Source organism: Chanodichthys erythropterus, chromosome 7, assembly GCF_024489055.1.
Source record: "Chanodichthys erythropterus isolate Z2021 chromosome 7, ASM2448905v1, whole genome shotgun sequence".
Classification (NCBI taxonomy): Eukaryota; Metazoa; Chordata; class Actinopteri; order Cypriniformes; family Xenocyprididae; genus Chanodichthys; species Chanodichthys erythropterus.
In genome coordinates this window covers 26,004,368-26,032,207 of record NC_090227.1, presented here as the reverse complement: position 1 = coordinate 26,032,207, position 27,840 = coordinate 26,004,368, and the positions used below count along the sequence as shown (strand labels likewise).

At 36.8% G+C, this 27,840-nt stretch overlaps 2 protein-coding genes across 3 annotated transcripts; both read left to right on the top strand.

Moving 5' to 3' along the window:
* Window positions 1–10,021: 10,021 nt before the first annotated feature.
* utp15 (UTP15 small subunit processome component) lies at window positions 10,022–17,250 on the top strand. The gene is made up of 13 exons (XM_067389968.1): window positions 10,022–10,157; window positions 10,688–10,827; window positions 10,981–11,073; window positions 11,222–11,406; window positions 11,535–11,713; window positions 12,465–12,590; window positions 12,811–12,946; window positions 13,031–13,112; window positions 13,225–13,380; window positions 13,644–13,745; window positions 13,839–13,972; window positions 16,556–16,614; window positions 16,742–17,250. The coding sequence occupies exons 2-13, from the start codon at window positions 10,738–10,740 to the stop codon at window positions 16,954–16,956; spliced, it is 1,557 nt and encodes a 518-aa protein (XP_067246069.1). The 5' UTR covers window positions 10,022–10,157; window positions 10,688–10,737; the 3' UTR covers window positions 16,957–17,250.
* A 1,966-nt stretch (window positions 17,251–19,216) lies between these two features.
* On the top strand, window positions 19,217–27,745 carry calub (calumenin b). 2 transcript variants are annotated; one of them, XM_067389970.1, is made up of 7 exons: window positions 19,217–19,302; window positions 19,828–20,056; window positions 20,139–20,332; window positions 20,639–20,805; window positions 25,663–25,723; window positions 25,824–26,023; window positions 26,647–27,736. In XM_067389970.1, the coding sequence occupies exons 2-7, from the start codon at window positions 19,839–19,841 to the stop codon at window positions 26,749–26,751; spliced, it is 945 nt and encodes a 314-aa protein (XP_067246071.1). In that variant the 5' UTR covers window positions 19,217–19,302; window positions 19,828–19,838; the 3' UTR covers window positions 26,752–27,736. The 2 variants fall into 2 exon arrangements, with proteins under 2 accessions (XP_067246071.1, XP_067246072.1); XM_067389971.1 differs by having other exon boundaries at window positions 19,270–19,306; window positions 26,647–27,745.
* The last annotated feature ends 95 nt before the right edge of the window (window positions 27,746–27,840 follow it).

Below are 27,840 nucleotides of genomic sequence, written 5' to 3'. Positions count from 1 at the left end.
CGGACGGCAGCAGGCTCCGGCCCACGGCGGACGGCGGCGACTCCTCTGCTCCCTCCTGGACTGCAGCCACCCCACCTCGTCCCAGGAGCACGGCATCCGGGTCTCCGTCCCACCTTTCACTAGGCTCCAGCACCATCGCCTCGGGCAGCCCCTTGCGGTCTTCCCACTCCCGCGCTGCCCGAACTCCGCAGCACCGCAATCCTCCTCAGCAGCGAGGGCTCTTCGACAGCATGTTCCCTCCTTCCTTCCGGGTTTCGGCATCAATGTAACACAGTTCGTAAATGTGGGAAGAAGGAGGCGGGAACCGGCGAACATTCAACATAACTTTAATATAAAATAAACAAAGAACAAAACGAAAGTAATGCCCTCGACCCTCGCGGACGTCTGCCGGCCACACAAACATAATAAAACATAAAATATAGTCCAGGCCTGGTCCTCTCTCGTCCTTCACTGACGTCGCTTCTCCTTTTAAGCCTCCGGAGCTCCTCCCTGAGAGACTCGAGGCCGGTGCGCCTCGCAGGTGATGCTCATTATCACTCACGTCACCGGCCTCGCGCCGTTCCCTCGCGGCTCTCGCCCGCCCTGCACAATGTCATTTTACTTCTCTTCAGCCTTCACTAAATGCCTTGATTGGGTTAGGGACCCATATAGCTCAAAATCAGTCGTTGGATAGTACATGACTCTGCAGGAGCAGGAGGAACTAACTGAACTGAGACAAAATCTAGGTTTAAAGCTAAGGTTTGCTGATCTACCTTTAGACAGTTTTTGGTTCGCTGCTGCCAAGGAGTTCCCAATTCTGGCAAAAAAAGCTATAAAAACTGCTATAAAAACTAAAAACAGAGAGAGACTAAGAGCTGTTGAGGAACAGCTTTGTGTGTGTCTGTCTTCAATTCCTGCCAGGATATCAGTTCGGTGTTCATCCAAACAGGCCCAGGTTTCACACTGAGTAGGTAGAAAAATGAAATATCATAAAATACTTTTCTTTGTGTTCATTTGATTCCTATTCAAGACACTTTGATAAGAATGACTATATATTGTAAATATAGGCTACAGAGTTTCATTTTTTAAAATTTTCGGTTGGTGGTGTGCCTTGTGATTTTTTTCAATGAAAAAATGTACCTTGGCTCAAAAAAGGTTGAAAAACACTGTTTTAGAGGGTCGTCATGCTGAGGACTCCTCTTTCCAGTTTAACGGCTGATCTAGAGTTCTCCCCTCGCTCAGAGGGACATTTTGCAGAGTCTCTGCTCCCCAGCAGATGGGTTGTAGGCCTCTGCTCCTAAACTAGCAAAGCTGCCTCCATGGTGTATGTATTAGGGGTAGACTCAGATTCCTTACGCCCCCCAGAAATGACAGGCCAGGACTGATATTTTATTAATCATTGGACATATTCCCTTTAAGGTATTTGGGGATTCTCTCCTGCATTACTGCAATCCTCTTCTGTTGAGTCAATGCCCCCTCCTGGAAAGGCGTAACCTCACACAGACGGATGGAGGAGGCTTTGGTGGAGGACGATGATCCAGGAGAGGAATGAACTAACAGAAAGTACAGGGTGGTGCAGGGGGTGGAACTATACAGGGGATGGCCTTAAACAAGGAAAGGCTGATGCTGACCCAGGAGTCCAGGACACAGCCAGGACTGGATGACCTTGGCGGCCGCAACGGAGCCACAGTGATGACCCAGGTGTAAAAGTCCAAGACAGCGAGGCCGATCACCCAATGTTCACTGCTGGAGTAGAGGGAGGAAGGAGTGCAGGAAGCAGCCAGGGCCATGGGCTGACGTGGAACAGAATGCTCTGTGGCCAGAGATGGAGCCACAGACTCCTCACACCAATGAGATGGCTACTAGCAGTCCCAATGTGTTTCCACACTAATGAGATGAGGCTTAGGTGGTAGAGAGTGGCTGATGGGAGACAACAATAACTGGATGGTATGAGTGGCTGAGGACAGAGAAGGAAAAATGGAGAACAGAACAAAAACCAACAAAAAAACAAAGCCTTCATTATGGCAGTCTGGAGAGGTGGTGGGAGAGGGAAGCTGGGTGGGGTTAGCAGAATCAGGGCTTAAAAACGAAAAAAAATTCCAATCGTTTCACTCCGAGCAGAATCGGTATTTGGACGTTTTATGTTCCAGTGTTCCTTCGTATTATAAACATTCCTAAACCGGTTTGATTAGAAATAATAACGGTTAATAACATTATTATTATTTTATTTTTGCATGTAGCCTACTTAATAAATGTATTAAAAAACAAAGAGAGTGCATTTGCCGTCTTAGCCGTTATACAATTAGCCTATCTTTTATAACAAGATTCTGTCCAAATGTAAACCTATTAAACGAAAGGAAAAACAATGGTTTATAAATTAAAGTACTTTTCAAGATATTTTAATGTTTGCTGCATGGTTAAAAATACCGACGCTATTCCTGAGAGGAAAAAAGTTAAGTCGCATAAGCCCATACTTCGCATTTTATTCAGAAATAATAATAAAGTTATCGGTAAATAAAGTAAAATGTTTACAAATAGACTAGTCTGCATGGCTTTGTTTATAGTGTTTGTAAACAAATTATGAACAAAACTGCCCTGTATTAATTTACCTATCCACTTAGCCTAAACAAAACCTCTAAAAATTAACAGTTGGACTATTCAGGCTATATAAACGTCAAGCCAAAACAAATAATTTTTTTATTTTTCTTTAAAGCCATTCCAGCTTCTATTGCTATTCAAGGCGAGAAATAGATTTATTGGAAATAAAACTAAATAAGATACAAAACTAATTTAAAGTGAATCTGTAGCCTACCTTTCTCATTCGGCACGAATCAAACCGTTTTCATTTTCGAGACAAATGCTAAACTATTATTTTATGAGCTTTGTACTTCACTCGCACTATCGACATCATCCTTCACATATAACAGCACAGTGAGGCGGTGGTCACGGGTGGTAAACGGCAGATTGAGCAGTGTAACGTTTGGTTTATGCATTTTATTTTAATTTTTAACAGGCTGCGATATCAAGCAATGCAAGAATGTGCGCGCGCGTGAGGCGCCGGCGAGACCTTTTTGTTTTCCTTCAATTCACAATTATTTGTATAGCGGTTTTCACGATACATATCATTCCAAAGCAGCTTTGCAGAGAATGCATGTCAACATTACAATTTAAAAACGCAGTAGTAGCCGGGGACACACCTAATGATTGGCTGAAACATTCTAAGACTGAACTGAACACACATACCGATTGTTTCCTTCGACTGGAGCTGATTTTAATCGTTGACAGTCGGAGAAGAACACAAACGTTTACGATTGAGACCGCTGCTAAAAGCAACACACTGTGCGCGGGATCTTGAAAATGGATGTAAATAAACAGCTGGCGCTCTTCATCTGCAGCTATATTTGTGCGGAAAATAACAAAAAAGAGGAAAAACGTGCAGGATTCGGGTGAGGTCCTGGCTGGATAGGCAACATGGACTTTGTTCTCTACAGAGAGAATTTGAGGTGAGTAAACTTTGTTAAATTAAGAGCTTGCACTCCGGTGGTGTCGGCCGTTGTTAAGCAACGATAAGCTGCGATCCTCAATGAAGCTTGTTCGACTTGAAACGGCACTGTACAGACCATTAAATTACCACAAAAGTAAAGACACTCAAATAACGAAAACAAGACTAGATCTTTGGACTGCGCCACAATGAACCACTTTCGTTTTGTTAATCTGTAGACCTATTTTTTTTTTAGCCTATAGGCCTAAATATTGCCTTTTATTTTAGCATATATGCGTTATGTAGGTAGGACTAGTTTTCTCCGTTCACAGAAGCGCTGCAGATGCATAATGTGACGTTGAAAAATTGTATATCCTGCGATTTTTCGCTGGTTTCAAAACGCACAACAAGCTGCATTTTACTTGACATTCATTTTCACTTAAATGTAGGCCTAATACTTGACGGTTGGTCGAAAAAATTAATGCCAGGGTATTGCCATTGTGACTTAACTAACCTATGCGGGCATTTAGGCTGTACTATTTTTATTCGTGATTGGTTGACTGCCAAATCAAAATATTAAACCAACGGAACGTTAAAATAACGTTATTAACCGGTTAATGGCCTTTTCAAATTAGCGTTTCTGTTCAGAACGATTAAATTTGATTTCGTTTCCGGTTACGCTCCGGTCAAAATTTTGTTCGTTTTCGTTCCTTGAACCGGTTCAGAGCCCTGAGCAGAACTGAAGATGATGATGATAAACATTCTGGCATGATGAAGGGACACAGGGAATACATTTCTCCACACTCACATAAATTGTCCATTAATTCCAGCCGGTACTCACTCTCAGTGGTGGGACGGTGGTTAAGGCTCGCTTCCATCCCTTGTACTCCATACTCGCTCTCAGTGGTGGGAGGGTGGTTAAGGCTCGCTTCCATCCCTTGTACTCCAGCCGGTACTCGCTCTCAGTGGTGGGAGGTTGGTTAAGGTTCGCTTCCATCCCTTGTACTCCATGAGGACTCCTACAGCGATGGATGGTGCAGCCGACTCACACACCTGGTCAGACACTGGTCAGACACTACCGACTCTGGGGTGATGTCCTGCTCACTTGCTCCCACTTGTGCTCCAGCTCCTTGCAGTTAGATGGCATCTGGCTGGGCACTGGATTTGGAGTGGGGTTGGCGTCATCGTCAGCTGGTCTGATAGTCAGCATTAATCCACAGGATACCAGCAGCCACTCCACATAGTTAGCAAAGCTCCCCTGAGGACCCTCCCCAGACAACAGCTTCTTGTTGGTGGTGTGCAGGCCAGCATATTGAAATGAGCAGAGGCAATCATCCGGGAAGTTTGATAGATGTGCAAGATAAAGGAAATCTTTTCAAGGGAGCGATTCCCTTGTCTAAGGCATATTAACAAAAAAGAAGGATTGTCCATGGTGAAAGAAGAAACAAAAAACCCCCCCCCCCCCCCCAAAAAAAGACGAAAAGACTATACAATATGCAACACGTAACGTAGATCACTTCTGGGTTGGGTCTTCTGTTACAACGCTGTGTTGTGAATGCACACAAAGATGAAGATAAACAGGCAGTCTTAAATAAATCCACAGGTTTATCCACAAACAGTTGTTCAATTCGATTCAATTCGATTCAACACAGCTTAAAGGTGCCCAAGAATGCTTTTTCACAAGATGTAATATAAGTCTAAGTTGTCTCCTGAATGTGTCTGAAGTTTCAGCTCAAAATACTCCATAGATTTTTTTTTTTATTAATTTTTTTAACTGCCTATTTTGGGGCATCATTAACTATACACTGATTTTGGCAGCGCCGCCCCTTTAAATGGCGTGCTCACTGCCACACAAGCTCTCGACTATATTACAGTGCATTTACAAAAAGTTCACACAGCTAATAGATCTTTACAAGATGTTCGTCATGCATGCTGTATGCATGCTTCGAATTATGTGAGTAAAGTATTTATTTTGATGTTTACGTTTGATTCTGTATGAGTTTGAGGCTGTGCTCTGTAGCTAACGGCTAATGCTACACTGTTGGAGAGATTTATAACGAATGAAGTTGTGTTTATGAATTATACAGACTTCAAGTGTTTAAAAATGAAAATAGCGACGGCTCTTGTCTCCATGAATACAGTAAGAAACGATGGTAACTTTAACCACATTTAACAGTACATTAGCAACATGCTAATGAAACATTTAGAAAGACAATTTACAAATATCACTAAAAATATCACGTTATCATGGATCATGTCAGTTATTATTGCTCCATCTGCCATTTTTCGCTGTTGTTCTTGCTGGCTTACCTTGTCTGTGCACTTAAGTACACTGGCAAACAAGGATAATTAATCACACACCTGAACTGAATGATGAATCAAATTAAAGGATTAGTCCACTTTCAAATAAAATTTCCCTGATAATTAACTCACCCCCATGTCATCCAAGATGTTCATGTCTTTCTTTTGTCAGTCAAAATTAAGGTTTTTGATGAAAACATTCCAGGTTTATTCTCCTTATAGTGGACTTCAATGGTCTCCAAACAGTTGAAGGTCAAAATTACAGTTTCAGTGCAGCTTCAAAGGGCTTTAAACGATACCAGACGAGGAATAAGGGTCTTATCTAGTGAAATGATCGGTCATTTTCAAAATAAAATAAAACTATATATGTTTTATATAAACAGATGATCGCGTTGCACGTGCTTCCGCTTTCCGTGTTCGTTCCATAAGTTGAATAGGGAAGGCGTAGGACATACAGCGTAAGCTTTTTTTAAGAATACAGAAAAGCGGAAGCACATGCAAAAATGCGAATATGTGAAAATGGTAACATCTTGCACATGCGTATTACATGTTTAGTCTATCCACCTTATTTGTCAATGCAGAAATAAGGTGTTTTTTGTGAATGTGTCCGAGACTTCCGATTTATTAGTCGCTATAGGGAAATAACGGGATGAATATCAAAGTGCAGTAAATAAGGTGAAAATAAGTAAAAATAAGGTGGATAGGTGTGCGCGAGGTGAGTGCTACATAAAAGAATGCGTATATGTGCAAGTGCGTAGTCTTTCTTTATAAAGTGACATTGCCAACTACTTGTCTGCCATTTACAGTACAGTGTTTTTAGTCATTTACGCAGATCTGTGTGAACAGGGATAGTTTTGATAACATTGTCATCTGTACAAAGAAAAAACATTTCCGTTTTTAGTGCATCCCTAAATTCAGGAGAACTATGTTGCAACGTGGCTTATTCTTCCAATAAGCTACAGTGATGATATTTATACTGCACATGCTCCTCCTAAGAAAGCAGACACATGTGATTGTGTCCATTCCTTCTGCATAAAATGCTTTAAGCTAAAAAAAATTTTTTTATTTTTTAATGAGTTTTTGTCATACTAAACAAACTGTTTGTGTAAAGCATTGTAGTCATATTTTTAATCAGTGTTTTCCTAGCTTCTAACAAGAATAGCATGTGTCAAAGCTATTATGTTACAGTATGGCTATCATTTATCACAATATTGATTCATTTTATTGATTAATAAAGAAGTGTAATTGTAATTTTATGGATTAATACAGAACCACTTACAAAAGTATGGTCTTGATTAGCTGGTTCAGATGTGTTTAATTGGGGTTAACGCTGAAATCTGCAGGACAGTGGCCCTCCGGGAGCAGGATTGGACACCCTTTCACTAAACTTTTTGCTAAATGTTTAAAACATGTTTTGGCGATTTATGAACCTTTTTACTAGTGAGGACCAGTACAATGCCCTTACTAGTTGGTTGTCATAATATTTCACTATTTAAATAAGGACATTTTGCCTTCACAACAAGTATAACCAAACCTGTTCAAGTTCACAGAGATATTATTACATTTCAGTGTATTGGTTTTTTGTAGTTCAAATGCAGGGTTGCCAACTCTCACGCATCTCGCGTGACACTCACGCTTTCAGCATCAATCTCACGCTCTCACGCACACGCAAGAAATGTCACGCCGAAATCCATTTTTCTCCCCTCTCAATCCGTTACTTTCTGTTGATGACTAGACCACAGCGTATTAATGACATGAGAGGAGTTTTAAGGCCCACAGCTTTTACATCTCCCTACAACGTTCTCACTGCAGTATTCTCTGATCGTTGATTGGCTGAAAACCTTGCACGTGATACGTCAGTTGCGTGTGAGAAGTGAGAGAGAGCCCCGGCCGCGTGCGCGCACTCAATATACAGAGCGGCCAAAGCTTCAGCACTCCCGGATCGTGCACACTCCGCCGCTGGCCAGGCTGCTTCTGCTTTACACACCATGGCCGTTATTTTCTCGAGAAAAGGAGTTTTCTCATAGCTTTGCAACGCAATACTCGTTCCCTTATCTCTCAGGGAACCGAGGTTACGTAAGTAACCGAGTAACGTTACGTTATATACGTTTTGTTATATAACAACCGATATGACAACTTTAGCACATTTATCAGCTATACATTCATTCAGTGTTTTCCGTTTCATAATGAACTGAAAATTTAAAACATACTACGTTTTCCAACGAGCTAAAATCGAAACTGTGATATGGCTTTGTGCCTTTTATAAAACAACAAAAGACAGTGATTAAGTATATATACAGTCTGTCTGTGCTGCGTGTTTTAAAGAGAAGAGCGCGCATTTGTGCACGCGATCAGCTGGTGATCTGGTGATGATCAAAATAAAAGCTCAAGGATATCTTTAAAAAAGAAATGAGTAAAAAAGTATTGTAAAAAAAAAAATGTTTGAACCCTTTTTAATGTCCAGGTACAAGTCAATGCTGTTTCTTTGTTCAATTTGCACAGTGTACATGGGTTGAAGCTCTTAATTTTGAGTTTCCAGAGTGCACCAGATGCATTTAACCTTAAAATGTACAAAATTTTCTTCCGGGGGGGTATGCCCCCGGACCCCCCCAGCGGAGGTACATCCAACAAAGTTTTACAAATTACAGTGTCAAATAATGTACATTTTCATATGACAACAAAAGCTCCTTTCATATCATTAAAGCTAAGCTAAACATGGACTGACATTGATTTTTAAAATTAGGGTTACCAAACATTTTCTCCGCGCACACGCGCAAACTGATTTTTTTACAAAGTCTCACTCCAGCCAAAGTCCCAAAGTTGGCAACCCTGTCAAATGTACCTACGTTTGATGCCTCAACTCCTACTGATTTAAAATCCAACAATTCCTAGATTTATTTTCATAATTTTCACGACTCGTACAGGCACATGAAGTGTCTAGTGCAGCAGGCAAGCTTGGAATATAAAGCTTACATTCAGCGGATGGAAATATTGTCATTACATTGATTTTGTCAGGAGGAAAGATGATCTGAACACTATTGTGTAAGTTATGGCATTACATTACTCTGGCATTACATGGCTTGCCCATCCACATCCCTCTGATCCCGATATAAATTATATTACTATAATTAAAAATCTTTTTGAAAAACAAAACATTTTCTTACGAGATTGTGATTTCTTTTGATAAAATACAGCATTAAAAATAATCGTAACTGGGTAACAGAGAATTAGCTGCAGTTAGCTTCAATATACACGTCAATTAATGAGATTAAAAGTCACCACTGAGAGTGTTTGAAATAATGTCTGACTGCGATCCAATGTGGATTTTGGTCAAATTATGAGGCAGAAATATGTTGCTAGTAACTTTTTAGAAAAATTTTATGGAAAAGATACACAATTACAACTTCTGTGGGGTGTGAAGTAAAAGTAATATAATTAGTTTTGCTAGAAATTAATAAGTAATGTAATAATATTACTTTCGAAAGGAGTAACAAGTAATAAATTACATTTTTGAGTAACAAGCCCACCACTAGTTGCAATCTCCTCACTCTCCCCTATAGGCTATAGGCCTAGTTTACATACGGTGGTTTATTGTCACGTATGAAGTTAGTATTCAGGATGACCAGAGTCCTCCTGACTTTTCCTGCAACTTGTGGAGATAATGTAGACTAAGTAACTTGAAGAAATAGGTTGATCTAACACTTTACGTTCCCTTCATTAGTGATATTTAATAAGCTACTCACCTGTTCAATTCATCAATTCATTTACTACAACAACAACAACAAAAGTCTAAAAGAAATGTAGGCTATAGAAAATATTCTTGACAGATTATGACACTAGTTCAGCCATTCTGCATTCAATGACGTGCAAGTATCAGAACAAGCTATTTTGATAAGCATGACAAAAAGCAATTGATAAACAGCAGACATTTGTACAAAATCAATTGCATGAACGTACCAAAGCATAAAGCACTATGTTCAAAATAATGAGAAACTGATTTTATGATATTCACAAGTGACTGGATCATGTGGAGTTTCATTATGGAGGCCTACAATAAAATGTTTGGTCTGATATTTTAAAATTATTTATATTCCAAGCTCCAGATACTTCCTTCAGGAAATCATGTTGTGTTTGTACAATGTCTTCAATAAGAAGCGAAGAAAACTTATTTGATCAATGGTGTTTTGCACAGTCTGGCTGTTGTGTGTACATTGTACAGTAAAATCGCTACGGATCATTTTCAATAAAGTTTGTTCAACACCGGAAGTGTGACGTCACACGATGGCGGCCTCCATGTGGCTGTAGAATCAACGTGATTGTGCTCATGTTTTGTAGTCTGTAACGTACAGAGAAGCTATCAAATATCTGTTGAAATATTTTTGGAGGCCACAATAAGGTAAGAAAACATTATAATATTTAGATTAAACTATGCTGTTTATTGAAAAAAACATACAAGAGTTAATCTCCTCTTATCATAAGACTGTAACGTTAAGTGTATGGCTGATGGAAACAGTTATTATTTGTAGAAAAAGTTGTATACAGGGACTCCTTATTTTAAGCGAGACCGTGAGCATATTTTATGTATCCTCTTACGTACTTTAAACACAGCTGCATGTTCCAAATAAAAATGAAAACGACTTGTGCTCCTGTACTTTTATGAAAATAATAACTATTGGTAACACAGATGTATTATTCAACATTTGCATTTGTGTATTTGTAAATTTATATTCTTCGGAATTGTATTTGTTGTTTTTTGATTATTTTATATTGATTGCCAAATGATATATGTAAGGTTTTGAAAACGAAATCAACCTGCAGTCGTAGCTTGCGATGCAATGCTAATTTATATAAATTATAAAGTCTGTGAGCCTTTTTATTTATCTTGTGTAAAGTTGTGATATCCATATGAATGTTTTGATATTGCAGGTCCTCAGAGTGAACCTGCTGTCAACCAAGAATCAGTGTTCATATCTGAGATGGCTTCGTTTAAACCCACCAAAATTCAGATCTATCCAAAACTAGGAGAGAAAGTAACAGAGGATACGCTCTACTGGAAAAATTACAAGGTCTGAAAAAGCTCTTTTAGGAAGAGTTTTGCTCATAATTTATATGTCTGAAGGTGTAGCTTAGCAGCTTTAATTGGTCAACACTTCTTAAAGTCGTTCACAACTTATACAAACTCGTTTTAATGACATTCTATGTTTTTTTATTTCTTTCAGCCTGCTGTGCAGATTAAAGAGTTTGGTGCTGTAACAAAGATCGATTTCTCTCCTCTCCCACCTCACAATTATGCGGTCACAGCCTCCACCAGAGTGAGTCAATTTTCTCTCATTACGTATTAATATTACTCTCGTATTCACATATTCATGTACATTACAGAGTAATGTTGTAAAATAGTAATTGCCATAAAAATAATGTCACAATAAAAATAAAAACTGATGTTATAATGGTCTGCATCAGATCCACGTATATGGACCTCACTCTCAAGAGCCCATACGGAGCTTCACACGTTTTCGGGACACAGCATATGGAGGGAGCTTTAGAGGTGATGGGAAGCTGTTAGTGGCAGGAAGTGAAGAGGGACTCCTCCGACTGTTTGACATCAGTGGCCGAGTGGCTCTCAGGCAGTTCACAGGACACTCCAAGTATGACCTGGAATGAAATAATGATTATTGAATAATATATTTGATAGCTTAAATCTCTCAAATCATTTCTCTAACCCCAGTAAAGCAAGTCTTAAGTCTGTCTTTCCTATTCTCTCTCTTATGTGCAGGGCGGTACACACAACCTCTTTCCTGTCTGATGGGTTTCGTGTGATGTCGGGGTCTGATGACCTGTCGTGTCGCGTGTGGGACGTTGCCAGTGCTGTTGAGCTCAGCTCATTCACTGAACACACAGACTATATCAGAGCTGCCGCCCCCAGCAAACTCAACCCAGATCTGTTTTTCACAGGTTACTATTTTTAATTCAAATCTCAGGCATGATCATCACACCCCCTTCCATCTAAATCTGGCTTAGCCAGATCCATACGTTTTAATATTGACAGAAATAAAATGAATATGCATATAAATATACAGCAATTCGAATGTTTTTTTGTTTCATAGCAGCAACAAGTTAGTGAGGTTAAAACTACTTCAGTGTAATCTTTTATGGCACAAAATGGAATCTGTTTGACCAACATAATTTTTCGATTTTTAACAAATTAATACTTTTATTCAGCAAGGATGCATTAAATTGAACAAAAGTAACTGTAAAGACATTTATGATGTTACTAAAAATGAATTTAAAATAAATTTGAACTCTATATTCATTAAAGAATATGAAGCAGCACAACTGGTTTCAACATTGATGTTAATAATAATAAATGTTTCTTCAGCCACAATTCAGCATATTATAAAATTGATTTCTGAAGGATCGTGTGACGCTGAAGCCTCGAGTAATGATGTTGAAAATTATGCGACCACAGGAATGAATTAAATTTTAAATTATATTAAAATAAAAAGCTTTTTTTTAGTATTTTAAAGTATTTTTGGTCAAATAAATCCTGCATTGGTGATCATAAGAGAGTTCTTTCAAAATAATAAAAAAATCTAAGTGACCCCCCACAATTATTGTGTATATGAAATTGTTAAATATGCTCATAAAGGTTATATTTTGTACAGTATTTAATGTTTACCCTGAATAATGGTTATCTCTGTTGCAGGTTCGTATGACCACACAGTAAAAGTGTTTGACGTGCGGTCAGGGAGCAGCGTGATGACCATGCAACACGGCCACCCTGTGGAGTGTGTGCTGTTGTACCCATCAGAAGCCCTGCTGGTGTCCACAGGTAGACAACACTCATCAGTCATTAGTAATGCTTAGAACCCCTTTAAACCATTTATTCTCATAGGTCATAATGCCTATATATAGACTTGGTGCATTAATGTAGTATTTAACTGCTGTGCTATTTTATTTATGGCTCTTCCAGTTAAGATTTCAACATTTTCTGTTTGTTTTATAATAAAATTTCTGAGTTGTGTTGAAATAAATTTGTGTCTGCATTACAGGAGGGCGCTATGTGAAAATTTGGGACCTGTTGAAAGGCGGAGAGCAGCTTGTTTCTCTTAAGAATCATCACAAAACGGTTACGTGTGCATGTCTGAGTTCTACAGGCAACAAACTGCTCACAGGATCACTGGACAGGTATGTTTGCATGTGTGAGCCATAGTAAAGAAATGCTGTGGTGAAAAAGTTGGATTGATTTCTTCTGTTTTCTTTCCATGTTAGGCATGTCAAAGTGTATAACTCTTCCTATAAGGTTGTGCATAATTTCGACTGTGCGGCATCCATCCTTAGTCTGGCTATTGCGGTATGTTCGGTTCACTACACGGGAAGAAACCTACAGTATAAATATGAACTTTTAAAAGTGATTTTTCACTTGCACTTGATTCAAGGTGTTGTTCATTGTGGTTCTCTTCTAGCCTGATGATGAAGTAGTCGCCGTGGGGATGACCAATGGCGTGTTGAGCGTCAGGCACAGGAAACACAAAGAAGAAAAAGAGACGATAACTGGTCGAAGGCGACGGGGCCCAGCGTACCGGGTCTTTGTCAAGGGGAAGAACTTTGTGCCCAAACAGGTGACATTTTATTTTTTATTTATTTTATTTTATTTTATTTATTTAAATTAATAACCAGCTAAAATTGCTCTGTAATATTGCTATGCTATAGCAGAAATATTCATATCATAATATAATTCATAAAATAAAACTTATTTTTTTAAGCGCTGTTTACTAAGGCATGTTTAAAGGGAACTTTTTTATTTTGCTTTATTATTATTATTATTATTATTATTATTTTTTTGCTTCCTTTGTGTCTTACTGTCTTAATTTCTCTCTTTTAGGATGATTTTCTGGTCAGTAAACCAGTGAAGCTGCATCTACAGAAATATGACAAACAGCTAAAAAGCTTTGAGGTGTCCAAAGCACTGGACACAGCTCTGCAGGTAAACACACGCCTGTGTGGATATAAGACATTTCATGTTTGATATGACTGTTCAGATGAAGACATCACTATATGTTTGTACATGTTTACACAGACATGGACACGCACCCATAAACCAGAAGTGACCGTTGCAGTTATCATGGAGCTTAACCGCAGAGGAACTCTGAAAAACGCTCTTGCAGGACGAAATGAAGAGAGCTTAACCAAGATACTCAGCTTCCTTCTCAAGTCAGTAACAGTATTATGACTTAAGATTGTCATACATAACATTTACATTTATGAACACTTCAAAATGTCAAACAAACAAACAAAAAATATTAATATACAGTACAGCCTCATCAGGGGACTTGTTGAAATTCATAAATGTATGAAAGGTTACAGCTGTTCATGGGTGAATGGGTTATATTTCACTTTAAAATGTAAATATTAAAAACGGTATAGTTAGCATGAAGACAAAAAGAGCATATTTTGGTACGTGGTGTTTGCATTGTGATGTTTTCATGATAGTTAATCTCATATCATGTTTTGAGTTTTGTTCTCACTGATTATAATTACTGTTATATAGTAGTTTTTTAAAATTCTACATTTCAGTTATGAGAATTTACTGAAAAAGTGCTTGTCATGAAAATATCATACAGAACTATATACTAAATATCATTGAAATTTGATACAGTACATTTGGTAGTAGAAATGGTACAGATATGGCATCGTTTTGTTGCAAATTTTTATATATATATATATATATATATATAATTTTATTTTTTTATTTAAAGGATTAGTTCACTTTCAAATAAAAATTTCCTGATAATTTACTCACCCCCGTGTCATCCAAGATGTTCATGTCTTTCTTTCTTCAGTCGAAAAGAAATTAAGGTTTTTGATGGAAACATTCCAGGATTTTTCTCCATATAGTGGACTTCAATGGAGCCCAAACGGTTGAAGGTCAAAATTACAGTTTACAGCGATCCCAGACGAGAAATAAGGGTCTTATAGAAACCATTGCTCATTTTATACATTTTTTTTTTTTTTTTAAATTGTATACGTTTTAACCATAAATGCTCATCTTGAACTAGCTCTCCTCTTCTTCTCTATTAGAATTCCAGCAGTGTAGACACTGCTAAGTGTATTACTACCCTCAAGTTTGAACTGAATTGTCATATACAATATGCTAATGCAAGTATATAACATTTAGTTCAAACTTTGACCTGTGGAGGGCAGTAATACACTTAGCAGTGTCTACACTGTCGGAATAGAGGGTATGCACGTTACGTCACCGTCGACCGTTATGACTGGCCACAAAGACTGAGCGGCAGCATTGGTTTTCAGTGTGAATGCTGCGAAAAACACATCCAAAACGGGAAAGAGCTTTGTGATTGACTGTACAAATAGCTTTGACACAACCTGAGGTAGGCTATATATTTAAAGACTGCTGAAAGCTACAGAAAAAAGAAGCAAATGGATCTCTGCAATTCACAGAAACAACTGGACACCAGGCAGAGAAACATGGATTTGAAAATTGTTGAATTTTGAGTTAAAATCATACCCTATATATTGTATTGTTATATATTGTTGACAAATCATCAATTAAATATTTACCATCTTATATTCTGCATAATTGGGTGTTTATTAAATAAACATTGACAAAAACTATACAAGTTTTAGGGCTGGACAATATGACAATATATATAACATTGATATAAGTGATTACGCGGATTTAAACCTACCTACATTGTAGTTATATAAAATATTCACAGGCAGATTTGCTTTATGTATTTCCCCGGCGTCGAAATCAGGCACATATAAAGGTCAGGAAACACGATCCTGGCTGCATGTCAATATCCATGGATTAGGTTTATTTGACAAGTTGTAAGAAACACTTTCGAGCCCATTTAGTGTAATCGTTTGTTTTACTCGTGTTTTGGCTGTTTCCCCTATTAAATCCTGTCATGCAGCAGGTTCTTTTACCACTGGACTGAGTGGTAAAAAGTGACGTCGATGCATACCCTCTATTCTAATTGAGAAGAAGAAGAGAGCTAGTTCAAGATAAGCATTTATGGTTAAAACGTATATATAATTTTAAAAAAAATTCTTTTTAGAAAATGAGCGATGTTTTCTCTAGATAAGACTCTTCTTTCTCATCTGGGATTGTGTAAAACGCTTTGAAGCTGCAGTGAAACTGTAATTTTGATCTTCAACTGTTTGGTGCCCATTGAAGTCCACTATAGAGAAAAATCCTGAAATGTTTTCGTCAAAAACCTTAATTTCTTTTCGACCGAAGAGAAAAGGACATGATCATCTTGGATGACGTGGGGGTGAGTAAATTATCAGGAAAATTTTAATTATAATTATTTAATTTGAAAGTGAACTAAACCTTTAATTACAAGAAAAAGAAAGAAAAAATATATTGTGTGTGTATATGCATGTTATTGAAAGGCTGAGTGAAATTCACCTTTAGAAAGTTTACTCTTAAAAGAGTTCCAGCACTGTTAATATTCTGTGAAATGCAAGCCATCCAATTCTTTTGACGAAAGCTGGACTTCTTAGAATGGTTAAAGCACTGGGAAATTCTTTGGCAGGTTCTTAGGCACTGTGTGGTGAGTTTGAGAATTTGGGTCACACGACACAAAAGTGACCCTTAACAGGAGGTCTTAAATCTTAAACATGAACAAGCCAAATGAGTCCTGATCACATTTTCTTGATTCAAAGCATTTAATGCCACTATAGATTTATTAAGTGAAAGTGACTTCACTTGATGTGAAAGGAATGATTCAGAAATTAGGTTAAAGTATTATTTTGGGTGTTGTTTTTCAGGCACATCACCGACCCACGCTTCTCTCGGCCTCTGCTCACCGTCGGGGATCTTGTTCTTGGTGAGTTTCACATCAAATCATATGCACGTGAGCAAATGAGAATGAAGAAGTGATCTGCTGGTTACGAAACAGAACTGTTTTTTTTTCTATGTTTTGTACTTTCTTCATGTGAAATATGTGTGTGTAGATCTGTATCAGCAGGTTATTCCCCAGTCACCTGTAGTCGAGCGGTTGATGCAGCGTCTTTTAGACCTGTTGGGTCGGGAGGCAGAACTTCAGCAGGAGCTTTTACAAGTCTTGGGAATCCTGGACACACTTTTTGCATCCTTGACCCTCAGAAAAGAGGTCACCACCCTTGCCGCCCCACCAGTAGCACAGGGGTCACAGCTACAGGCCGCCTGACACTCATTACAAAACTCTGTGTAATCTTGTGACGCATCGAAACATGCTGGACTTTGACAGAGGCGTGGTGGAAACGAAATGGAAATTGGAAGGAAAGAAAAAAGAGAGACAGTTGTGTGGGAAAGATGTTGCCCAATGTCAATGAATACACACTGTGTGTCAGCCATTTTTCTGCTGATGTTTGCAGAATTTGAAACTGTATTTTGTATATTCCTATCATAAAATCTTTAAATCTTTGTGTTTTGGTTATACCTTTTCGTTAATAATAAAAAAACATCCTGCTATTATGAAATGGGCCAAAACATTTACGGTTGCTTTTTTCTTTCTTTTTGTCTTTCTTGACCAATATCACTTCATGAAATCAAGCGTGTTAGTCAATTTTGTGCATGGATAGGATGTTGTGTGGTCTGACAGAAGTTAGAGTAACTTATTTAATATAACTTAAAATTTATTACAGCATGTAACCAATAACCATATGTTCAGAATTAGAGGGATTAAAGAATCCATCATAGGAAAATCTTTCAATCACTAATCTGGCTATTATTGACCTTGAATGTAACCACACATTTTTGGCAATATATTAGTAGCCTAATATGTTAAAATGTTTACAGAATATACAAAATTAATACTGTATGCAAAGAAACCCATTTTCAAAATACATTTGTATTATATATATATATATATATATATATATATATATATATATATATATATATATATATATATAATCTGTTTATTGGACCTTTACAATAAAGAGAATCATGAAAAAATATTTTCCCACACCACCCCCCAGAAGAAAAAAATATAAATTATTAAATAACAAAATTAATAAAAAAATAAACTATGATAAAAAGTGTAATTAAACAAACTAAATAAAACAAAAAATAGAAGAGAAAAAAACACAATACATATTGTAATGACAAACAATGTCAAGCATAATGTCGAGTATAGAGCATATGCTGGAAGTAAAAGTTTAGACATTTATCCATCCATCAAGTGTATGTATACATCCACAGACAAAAACTTAAGTATTATATGTATTTTTATTATGTGTAATATGTAAACGGTAACGTTACTCTATAGAAGCTTGTTTTTTGTTTATAACTTAAAAAAGAAATAATAATAATAATAATTGCGACTTTTTATCTCAATTTTGACATTTTCTCAGAATTGCAAGATGGATATAAACGACCTTTTTTAGTTTTTATTCAGTAGCGGAAACAAGCTTACAGCTCAATACTCTCCATCCTAAAAATATACAAATGGTAAAGACGTGACAGACAACATGCAACGTCTAAAAGATGTAATATAGTTCTTAATAAAAGTTGAGCATAACTGGATTGAAAAAATGACACGTCAAATGACTGAATGACTGTTGAGACATGGGTTGAGAACAGTGTAAAGCTCAGCCTTCTTTGTTTACAGAGGTTACCGGGGTAACGGCTGCATTTCTGATGTTTCATCAGCGCCATCTGTCGGAGTAAATGTGCTTTTAATACTTTTAGGACCATTATTATTTTCACAACATTGTCAATAGTAAAACATAACTTTTATGTGAAATATAGAAGACTTGCGATGTGCGGGCTGAACAAAAACAATGTTTGTAAAATGTGTTTTTTATTAACCTTTATTAAACCTCTTCAAACAACAAACAAGCATTATGTTTGTTAAACACAACTACAAGATTCCAACATGAAAAAAACAAAAACAACACACCAAAACTTACAAATAATAAATACCGAAATATATTTATATATATGTATAACCCCCTAACCCCCCCCCCCCCCCCTAAAAAAAATATACTGATGAAACATTTGAGTACACCATGTTTCAACAGACATACAAGAATATATGAGAAACATTAACATACTTTATTTATATTTTCTGTTCAATTGTTTTTACTATTGTGACTATTGTTTTCACTATATTATTATTATGTCTATTTGTTAAAATGTAAGTTTTGTTTGCATTTTAAAAAAGTTTGCATTTTAAAAAATTACAATTTACTTGCTGTCAAAATTCCTAACAAAAATATTTAAACACGAAACATTGACATACAAGACAACATTCTGAATAAAAATAGTGCCTTGAGGACGTGGCAGTTCTAAACCAATGACATAATCACGTTTGGACTGAAGTGGACCAATCTTGAAGCGGCTCAGACGACATTTGCTCGGGCGGGCCTGAGTGCAATCTACAATCTGATTGGTGCGTTGAGCGAATTCTGAGCGTTATGTTCAATCTGATTGGTCGGTTGAGCGGGGCATCCAGGGGAGGTGTCTCAAACTAATTTGACATCCGGAGTTACTGAGATCAGCCGGGCGGCGTGAAACGCTACGATATTTGGTAGGTAAAGTTGCATTAAACCATAAAATAGTTTATCAAATATTCTCCGATATGCAGTAGTATGTTTCCCAGGTTCGTTTATCCCGTTTGAGAGTCGCGCGTATTCGCGTGAAGCTTAACTTGGGGAGTTTAAAAGATGTTTACATGTGTAATATTGGTGACATAAATTAAATGTTAAAATGAAATGTTATTAAGAAAAAATGAGATGGTATAATTTATTTGGTAACACTAGCAAAAAAAAGTATCAAGGTATTACCCTGTTTTTTTTTTTTGTTTTGTTTTTTTGGTTTTGTTTTTTTGGTATGTATTATGGGAGTGCCATGTAAATAATGTAATATATATATATATATACACTGAAAAAATATATAGAGAACTTACTTTATGCATTTCGGAGCTTCTTGTCACATAAAATAAATACTATCAATGTATATGGAGTTATGATAGGAATTAATATTTGTAACAATATTGCATATGTTTGCATTGATATACACTTACTCTTCACTTTGCTTTTTTACCTTGTTGAAGTGTACGAGAAGATGGACCTGTTGCCGCTCTTGTTCGTCGCCCTCTGCGTTCTTCACTCCTCCAGCAAACCTATGGAGAAGAAGGAGCGCGTCCATCACGACGCCCCCCTCAGCAACAAGGAGCACGATGATGAGGAGAACTTCGACTACGACCACGAGGCTTTTCTCGGACAAGAGGAGGCAAAGACTTTTGACCAGCTCACGCCAGAGGAGAGCAAAGAGAGACTGGGGTAAAAACAGATGCACCACATATTTATGAGCTCTTCTGAGAAAGTTCTCCGGATCATTCGCCCTCTTTCTTTCTGTCTACAGTAAGATAGTAGAAAAGATTGATGAGGATCACGACGGCTTTGTGACTGTTGATGAGCTGAAACGGTGGATCAAACACGCTCAGAAGCGATGGATCTACGACGATGTGGACCGGCAGTGGCAGGCTCATGATCTCAACTCGGATGCTTATGTCTCCTGGGAGGAATACAAGAATGCTACCTATGGTTACATCCTTGGTGTGTTTATTTATGAGTCATATTTCTAAGGTTTTAATCACGCTGCACATAAATCTGATTTGGTTTTTCAATCTGATCTTTTGGACTGATAGGCTACACCCTCTTTTTCCAAGTGATGTAATCAGATCTATTTGTTGTGAATGTGTAGTCAGTCTGACTAGAATCTCAGCTCAAAACAAATAAACAGATTTGAGTCAGGTCAAAAAATAAAATGTTTACCAAGCAGTAAATTTACTTTTTTTTTTTTTTTTTTTTAACCATGAATAGCCTGAAATCCCAACTAATATGATGTATGTGTGTGTTTAGATGAAGCAGATCCTGAGGATGGTTTTAACTACAGACAAATGATGACCAGAGATGAGCGCCGTTTCAAGATGGCAGACCATGATGGTGACATGAGGGCAAATAAAGAAGAGTTTACAGCATTTCTTCACCCAGAGGAGTTTGACTACATGAAGGATATTGTAGTGCTGGTACGTATGGACAATCACACGTTGCATCTTCCATACTCTTGCTGTTATCTTCTTTCTAGGGCTGTCAATTTAATGTTTATTGTCAATAAGTTATGGAAAAAAATTGTGTTAAAATTATTAACCTATTTAATGCTGCCCTGCCCCTCCCCACTCCAGACCTACATAGGTCATCTTACATTTCATTCAGTTGATTGCTGACAAATGTAATGCAGGGCAACAAAAATTCTATGAAGCCTATAGAATGCAGTTAGAATGATCCTAAAATTGAAGATATTAGGGCATAAATGTTTGTCTCATATTTATATCATATATGATTAAACAATATCACTCAAGTGCAATTGTGCCTATTGATTTTATACAAAAGTTCAATAAATAAGAAGTTAAAGGATTAGTTCACTTTCAAATAAAACTTTCCTGATAATTTACTCACCACCATGTCATCCAAGATGTCTTTCTTTCTTCAGTCGAAAATAAATGAAGGTTTTTGATGAAAACATTCCAGGATTATTCTCCTTATAGTGGACTTCAATGGCCTCCAGATGGTTGAAGGTCAAAATGACAGTTTCAGTACAGCTTCAAAGGGCTTTAAACGATACCAGACGAGGAATAAGGGTCTTATCTAGAAAAACGATCTGTCATTTTCTAAAAAAACAAACAAAAAAAACTGTATATACTTTATAAACGCATATTATCGCCTTGCAAGTGGTTCCGCCATTCCACATTCTTCAAAAAGCTTACGCTGTATGTCCTACACCTTCCCTATTAAACTTACTGAAAAAATGAAACTGGTGTTGCCTTCATTACGTAAATTGAATAGGGAAGGCATAGGACATACAGCATAAGCTTTTTGAAGAATATGGAAGGCAGAATGGCAGAACCAATTGCAAGGCGTTCATTTGTTTATAAAGCATATACAGCTGTATTATTATTTTTTTTTTTTTTTAGAAAATGGCCGATCGTTTCGCTAGATAAGACCCTTATTCCTCGTCTGGTATTGTTTAAAGCCCTTTGAAGGAACACTCTTTTTTTTAAAACAATAGGCAAATTTTACAACTCCCCTAGAGTTAAACGGTTGAGTTTTACCGTTTTCGAATCCATTCAGCCGATCTCCGGTTCTGGCGGTACCACTTTTAGCATAGCTTAGCATAGTTCATTGAATCTGATTATACCATTAGCATCAAACTCAAAAATGACAGAAGAGTTTAGATATTTTTCATATTTAAAACTTGACTCTTCTGTAGTTACATCGTGTATTAAGACCAACAGAAAATGAAAAGCTGCTTTTTCTAGGCTGATATGGCTAGGAACTATACTCTCATTCAGGCGTAATAATCAAGGAACTTTGCTGGCGTACCATGGGTGCAGCAGTGCAATGATATTACGCAGCTCCTCTCACAACTATCTCCATGGTTGCAAGGCACACTCCCTGTGCAAGCAAGGAGTCAGGCAGTGCGTAATATCAATATCATTTAAATAGGAAAAATATTGAAACGCTTTGGTCGTTTTTGAGCGAGATGCTAACGGTCTAATCAGATTCAATGAACTATGCTAAGCTATGCTAAAAGTGGTACCGCCAGACCTGGTGATCGGCTGAATGGATTCGAAAACAGTAAAACTCAACTGTTTAACTCTAGTAGAGTTGGAAAATGAACCTATTTTCAAAAAAAGTGGAGTGTTGCTTTTAAAGCTGCACTGAAACTGTAATTTTGACCTTCAACAGTGGGGACCATTGAAGTCCTCTATATGGAGAAAAATCCTTGAATTTTTCATCAAAAACCTTAATTTCTTTTCGACTGAAGAAAGAAGGACATGGACATCTTGGATGACATGGGGGTGAGAAAATTATCAGGGAAATTTTATTTGAAAGTGGACTAATCCTTTAATATTGTTATATTTTAGACACAATATTGTCTGTTTTTTGCTCAATTGAATTTTGCCAATAAAAATATTACCTATAAAGACTAGGGCTGGATTTTTCGATTAATCATTTTTTTGAAATGTGGTCGATTCAAAATCGATTCTCAAAGGCCACGAATCAATTTTTTTTTTCCATATTTATTTCCGCAAACATTGAACGTAAGATTAATGTTAATCTAATTACGAGTCTTCTCCACTAGATGTCACCCTCTTATTTGACTTGCGCGATGTCACGAGAGAGCGAGAGGTGAACCTGTCATTCATTCATTCAGTGCTTAAATGGCGGTTTCAGGTGCTTTGTCAACATTGATGCCACCTTCACATAAAATTGAATCAAAAATCTAAAATCGAATCAAGAATCGAAATCGAATCGATTTGAGAGCTTGTGAATCGAATCGATCTGGAACATCTGAATCGATACCCAGCCCTAATAAAGACACAGCAGAACTAATCCTGAATAAAACAACCTTTTGAATGAATCGAATGAATGAGACTGCTTTTACACTGGCACAAAAAATAGATTTTTAGTCACACGTGTAAAAACTAAAATATGCGCAAAATACGGTTTTTTTCATCCGTTCTGAGCAACTTACAAATGTTTATAAATCAGATACAGTGGCATGAAGAAGTATGTGAACCCTTTGCAGAATCTGTGAAAATGAGAATTATTTTAATAAAATAAGAGGGATAGTAAAAAATGCATGTTATTTTTTGTTTAGTACTGTCCTGAGTAAGATATTTACATAAAAGATGTTTGCATTTAGTTCACAAGACAAAACAATAGCTGAATTTATTAAAATAACCCCATTCATAAGTATGTGAACCACTGATTCTCAAAAAGTTTTCACACCCCGACTCTCAATGCATTGCGTTTCCTTCTGGAGCATCAGTGAATGTTTGAACCTTTTTTAATAGTTGTGTTTGAGTCCCTCAATTGTCCTCAGTATGAAAACACAGATCTCAAAATCCTACAGTCACTGCTGGAAAGGGTTCAAATATGCAAAAATGCTTGAAAACTGATGAATCTGCAGGACCTGGAGGATTTTTCTGAAGAACAGAGCTCAGTTTAACTGTTCAGGACAAACAAGAGACTCATGAACAACCCTCACAAAACATAAAAACAGTCGTGGATCATCAGGTAACCACACACAGTATTGAGAATCAATGGTTCACAAACTTATGAATGGTGTTATTTTAATAAATTCAGCTATTGTTTGTCTTGTGAACTAAATGCAAACATCTTTTATGTAAAATATCTTACTCAGGACAGTACTAAACAAAAAATATTTTTTTTACTATCCCTCTTATTTTATTAAAATTACATACAGATTCTGCAAGGGGTTCACATACTTTTTCATGCCACTGTACATATCCGACATCTGGACATCTGACCTACTTCTAAACATGTATATCTGATTGTCCTTGGAATTCCAAGCCAACACAAGGCGAGGGCGACACATTTTCCCACAAAGATAGCTGAAGCAGACATGTCTGTATGTGCTCGCTCTAAAACTCACAGCTTTTTTTTATTGAAGTGGAAACTTTATATATACTGTAGGTAAGAAATTGCGCACACATAGAAACATTGTCGCCTCTGGCTTGCTTATTTGAGAACACTTAATATTGAGTGATGATATTGATTTGACTGCACTGACACTATTGGATGGGAACTGAACTGAGCCGGATGATGACATCAATGATTTCTGCAGAACTGCCTTATAGATGAAATGAACCAATTTAATAATTGATGATCTTTACAACGGAACTGAATAGACACTGAACTGACTTCAGCTGTTTTCTTTTCGAGCTGCTGTACAGCTGAAATGAACTCTGTTTGCATCACTGAATCGTTTTCCTGTTATCACTGTAAAGCTGCTTTAAAACAATCTGTATTAAAAAAAAGTTGACTTGACATTCAGGAGCATAGAACTAGTTTTCAACCTCTGCGCCATGAATTTTATAAATAAAACGGCTTCTCTACTGAACACTACATTATATTTCTCAGCAACGAAGGGATAGCTTTGCTGTTTCTGTAATTAAACTCACAGGTTAACTATTACAAAGACACTGCACAGACTCAGGTAATTCATGCTCACAATTCTCTCTTTCTAATTTGATCAAATTCATTCGAATAATTGTAATACTAGTCATGTCGAAAGTGAGTGTGAACAGGCCGGACCAAAAAAAAAAAAAAAATCAGATTTGGTCAAGAGATCAGATCTGTGCATTAAAACTTGGTGTAAATGCAGCCTGAATGACTCCGTGACTTACTCATAAAGACATTTACTGCCACCTACTGGCAGTTTTAGTTTCTTATTTAGAGTATAATTTCTTTTTTTCTTTTTTTTTTTTTAAAGGAAAAAAAATCCATATTAATAAAAAACCCATTAAAGGGATAGTTCACCCAATAATGAAAATTTTGTCATTTACTCGCCCTCTTGTTGTTTAATGTCATGTGATTTTCTTTTGCTGAACATAAAAGAAGATATTTTGAAGAATGTTGGTGACCAAACTGTTTCGGTTATCAGTGAATTCCATTGTATGAGGAAAAAAAATACTACATTGTCTTCTTTTTATTTACCAAAGAAAAAAGTCATACATATTTGAAACAACATGAGGGAGAGTAAATGACAGAATTTTCATTTTTGGTGAACATTAATATCATGGCATTATTTATGTAATTGTAATAGCAATGTAAGTGCATTCATGAGCTGCATTAAATGGTATGTAAATATATCTAAATACCAATTCAGATGCAGCTTTTGGGGGAAAAAAATCATGGCTATTGTAGCCTAAAAGTTTGTGTAAAAAGTTCTGTGTTGATTCAAATAAAATATTTCTTTCTCAAGCTACTTTTTGTAATGTTTTTTTTGAAGCTTTAACACATTAATGAATTTAAATTATCTTTTGGGGGTAATTTGGATCTGTTTTGATTTACAGGAGACCATGGAGGACATTGATAAAAATGGAGATGGTTTCATCGACTTGGATGAATATATTGGTAAGTTGTGATTTTTGTTGTTATTCAGTTGTTTCCTGTTCCATATATTGATTTGTCTCACATTTGCCCTTTTGTGTGTGTGTGTGTGTGTGTATTTCAGGCGATATGTACAGTCAGAATGGAGACTCAACTGAACCAGAATGGGTGAAAACGGAAAGAGAACAATTTACAGAGTTCAGGGATAAAAACAAAGATGGTCGTATGGATAAAGATGAGACCCGTGACTGGATCTTACCCTCAGATTATGACCATGCAGAGGCTGAGGCCAAACACCTTCTGTATGAGTCTGATGCAGATAAGGTAAAAACATGGTAATTCTCTATAATCGTGCATTCAAAGGGATCCTTTGCAAAAATGTCAAATCCATATTCAGCAATCCTGTGTGAAGGTTGTATTTTCTCTACGGCGTAAATCATTAAAATCATTGTAAAGTGAATTTCTTGCAGAAAAAAAACATGTAAGATCTTTGCATGAAATATAAATAGTTTAGACAAAACTGAACATTCTAGCATCATTGAATCACCCTCATGTCATTGGAAACCCATGTAATGAAAGTTTAGCACGACTTCCAAGTAGTTCTTTTCCATACAAAGTAGATGGAAAAAAGTTTCCGGGTCAACCTGGTAAACTTCTCCTTTTGTGATCCATGGAAAATATTTGACATATGCTTTTGTTCAAAGTGACATGCATTCTGTTTAAGGTATACATTTTATCAGTTCATGCATTTTCTGGGAATTTAACCCACAACGGTGCTATTGCCACCACCTTCCTCTACTGTTTAAGCTAAAGAAATGATGAATTTTTGGATTAATTAATTTGATTTCATAAATGAGCCATAAATCTATTGTTTATATTTAAAATTGTATGATGTGCTAACTGCTATTGAACTACTTCAATAACAGCTTCTTTTTTTTCCATGATAGGATGGACTCCTCACAAAGCAGGAAGTTGTGGATAAGTATGACTTATTTGTTGGGAGCCAAGTAACAGATTTTGGAGAAGCTCTGGTCCGACACGATGAATTTTAATTTTGGAAACTTTACACTTGAGAAATGCAAAAAGAACAATAATTTATTTTATGATTTAATGCATACAACATTATGAATCATTACTGTGTTTACAAAACATTTTGTTTTTCTACGCCAACTTGATCAAATCCAATTTTTTTTTGCCTTTTTTTTGTGAACATGTCTTTCGTAGCTTAACGCTCATCGCCATTGGATCCTGATGAGATTTCAAATGTGCTGATGAAGTAATATTCAGGTCAGCTTGTGAAGCTTGTCAGTGATGTGTAGAGGATTGCCTAATGGTTTATAATGCACTAAAAGCTCCTATATAATGCAGCATAATGGCATTTGTGTAACCCAACACAACATAGAGCACTAGTTTCAAGTGGAGATATTGCACATAATATGAATCTTTATTATATATATATATAAGAACAAACAATACCATAATGTAAACTACGTCTCTAAATAATATCAAATGTCTTACAACCACTACTTGTACATGTTATCTTCATTTAGCCAGAGGATGTATGATATTGAAAATCATGCATAGTAATAGATCATAGTTAGAATGTTGCTTAATTTCATAGTCTTTGGATCAAAATAGACCTAAACCAGAGTTCTGGATGGGTTTGTTTCTCGAGCCTGCAGGAACATGGGATGTCGTGGCTCGATAGGCTGATCTTTGATCAGTTTTATTGTTCTTTCATACTCAAAGGACCATAAGTGCAAGGACAGAAACTAATCAGGGGCTCTTTTATGTAAACCCCTGCTTAAAGGACCATTGAACTCCATTCCACCCACTGTCAGTGACCTGTCAGTGAGATCCTTTTGAATTGTTAGTACGGTCATTAATGGACAGAACCTACAAAGTAAAGCTGTTCTTTCCTCCAGTGCCTTTTTCCATCTCCCTTAACCTTCAAACTGCTTCAGTCTTTTTTTCTTACCCCTTTTTTCCTGTGCAATTCATACATGACTGAAAATGACCTCCTCACTTAACGTTAGTATACATTTTGTGTATATTTATCTATAATTGAATGTGAACAATATGCTGTGGTCAGGTATTGTAAATACTGTCTTATAGCTGAGAGTGTTTTCTCAATAAAATTG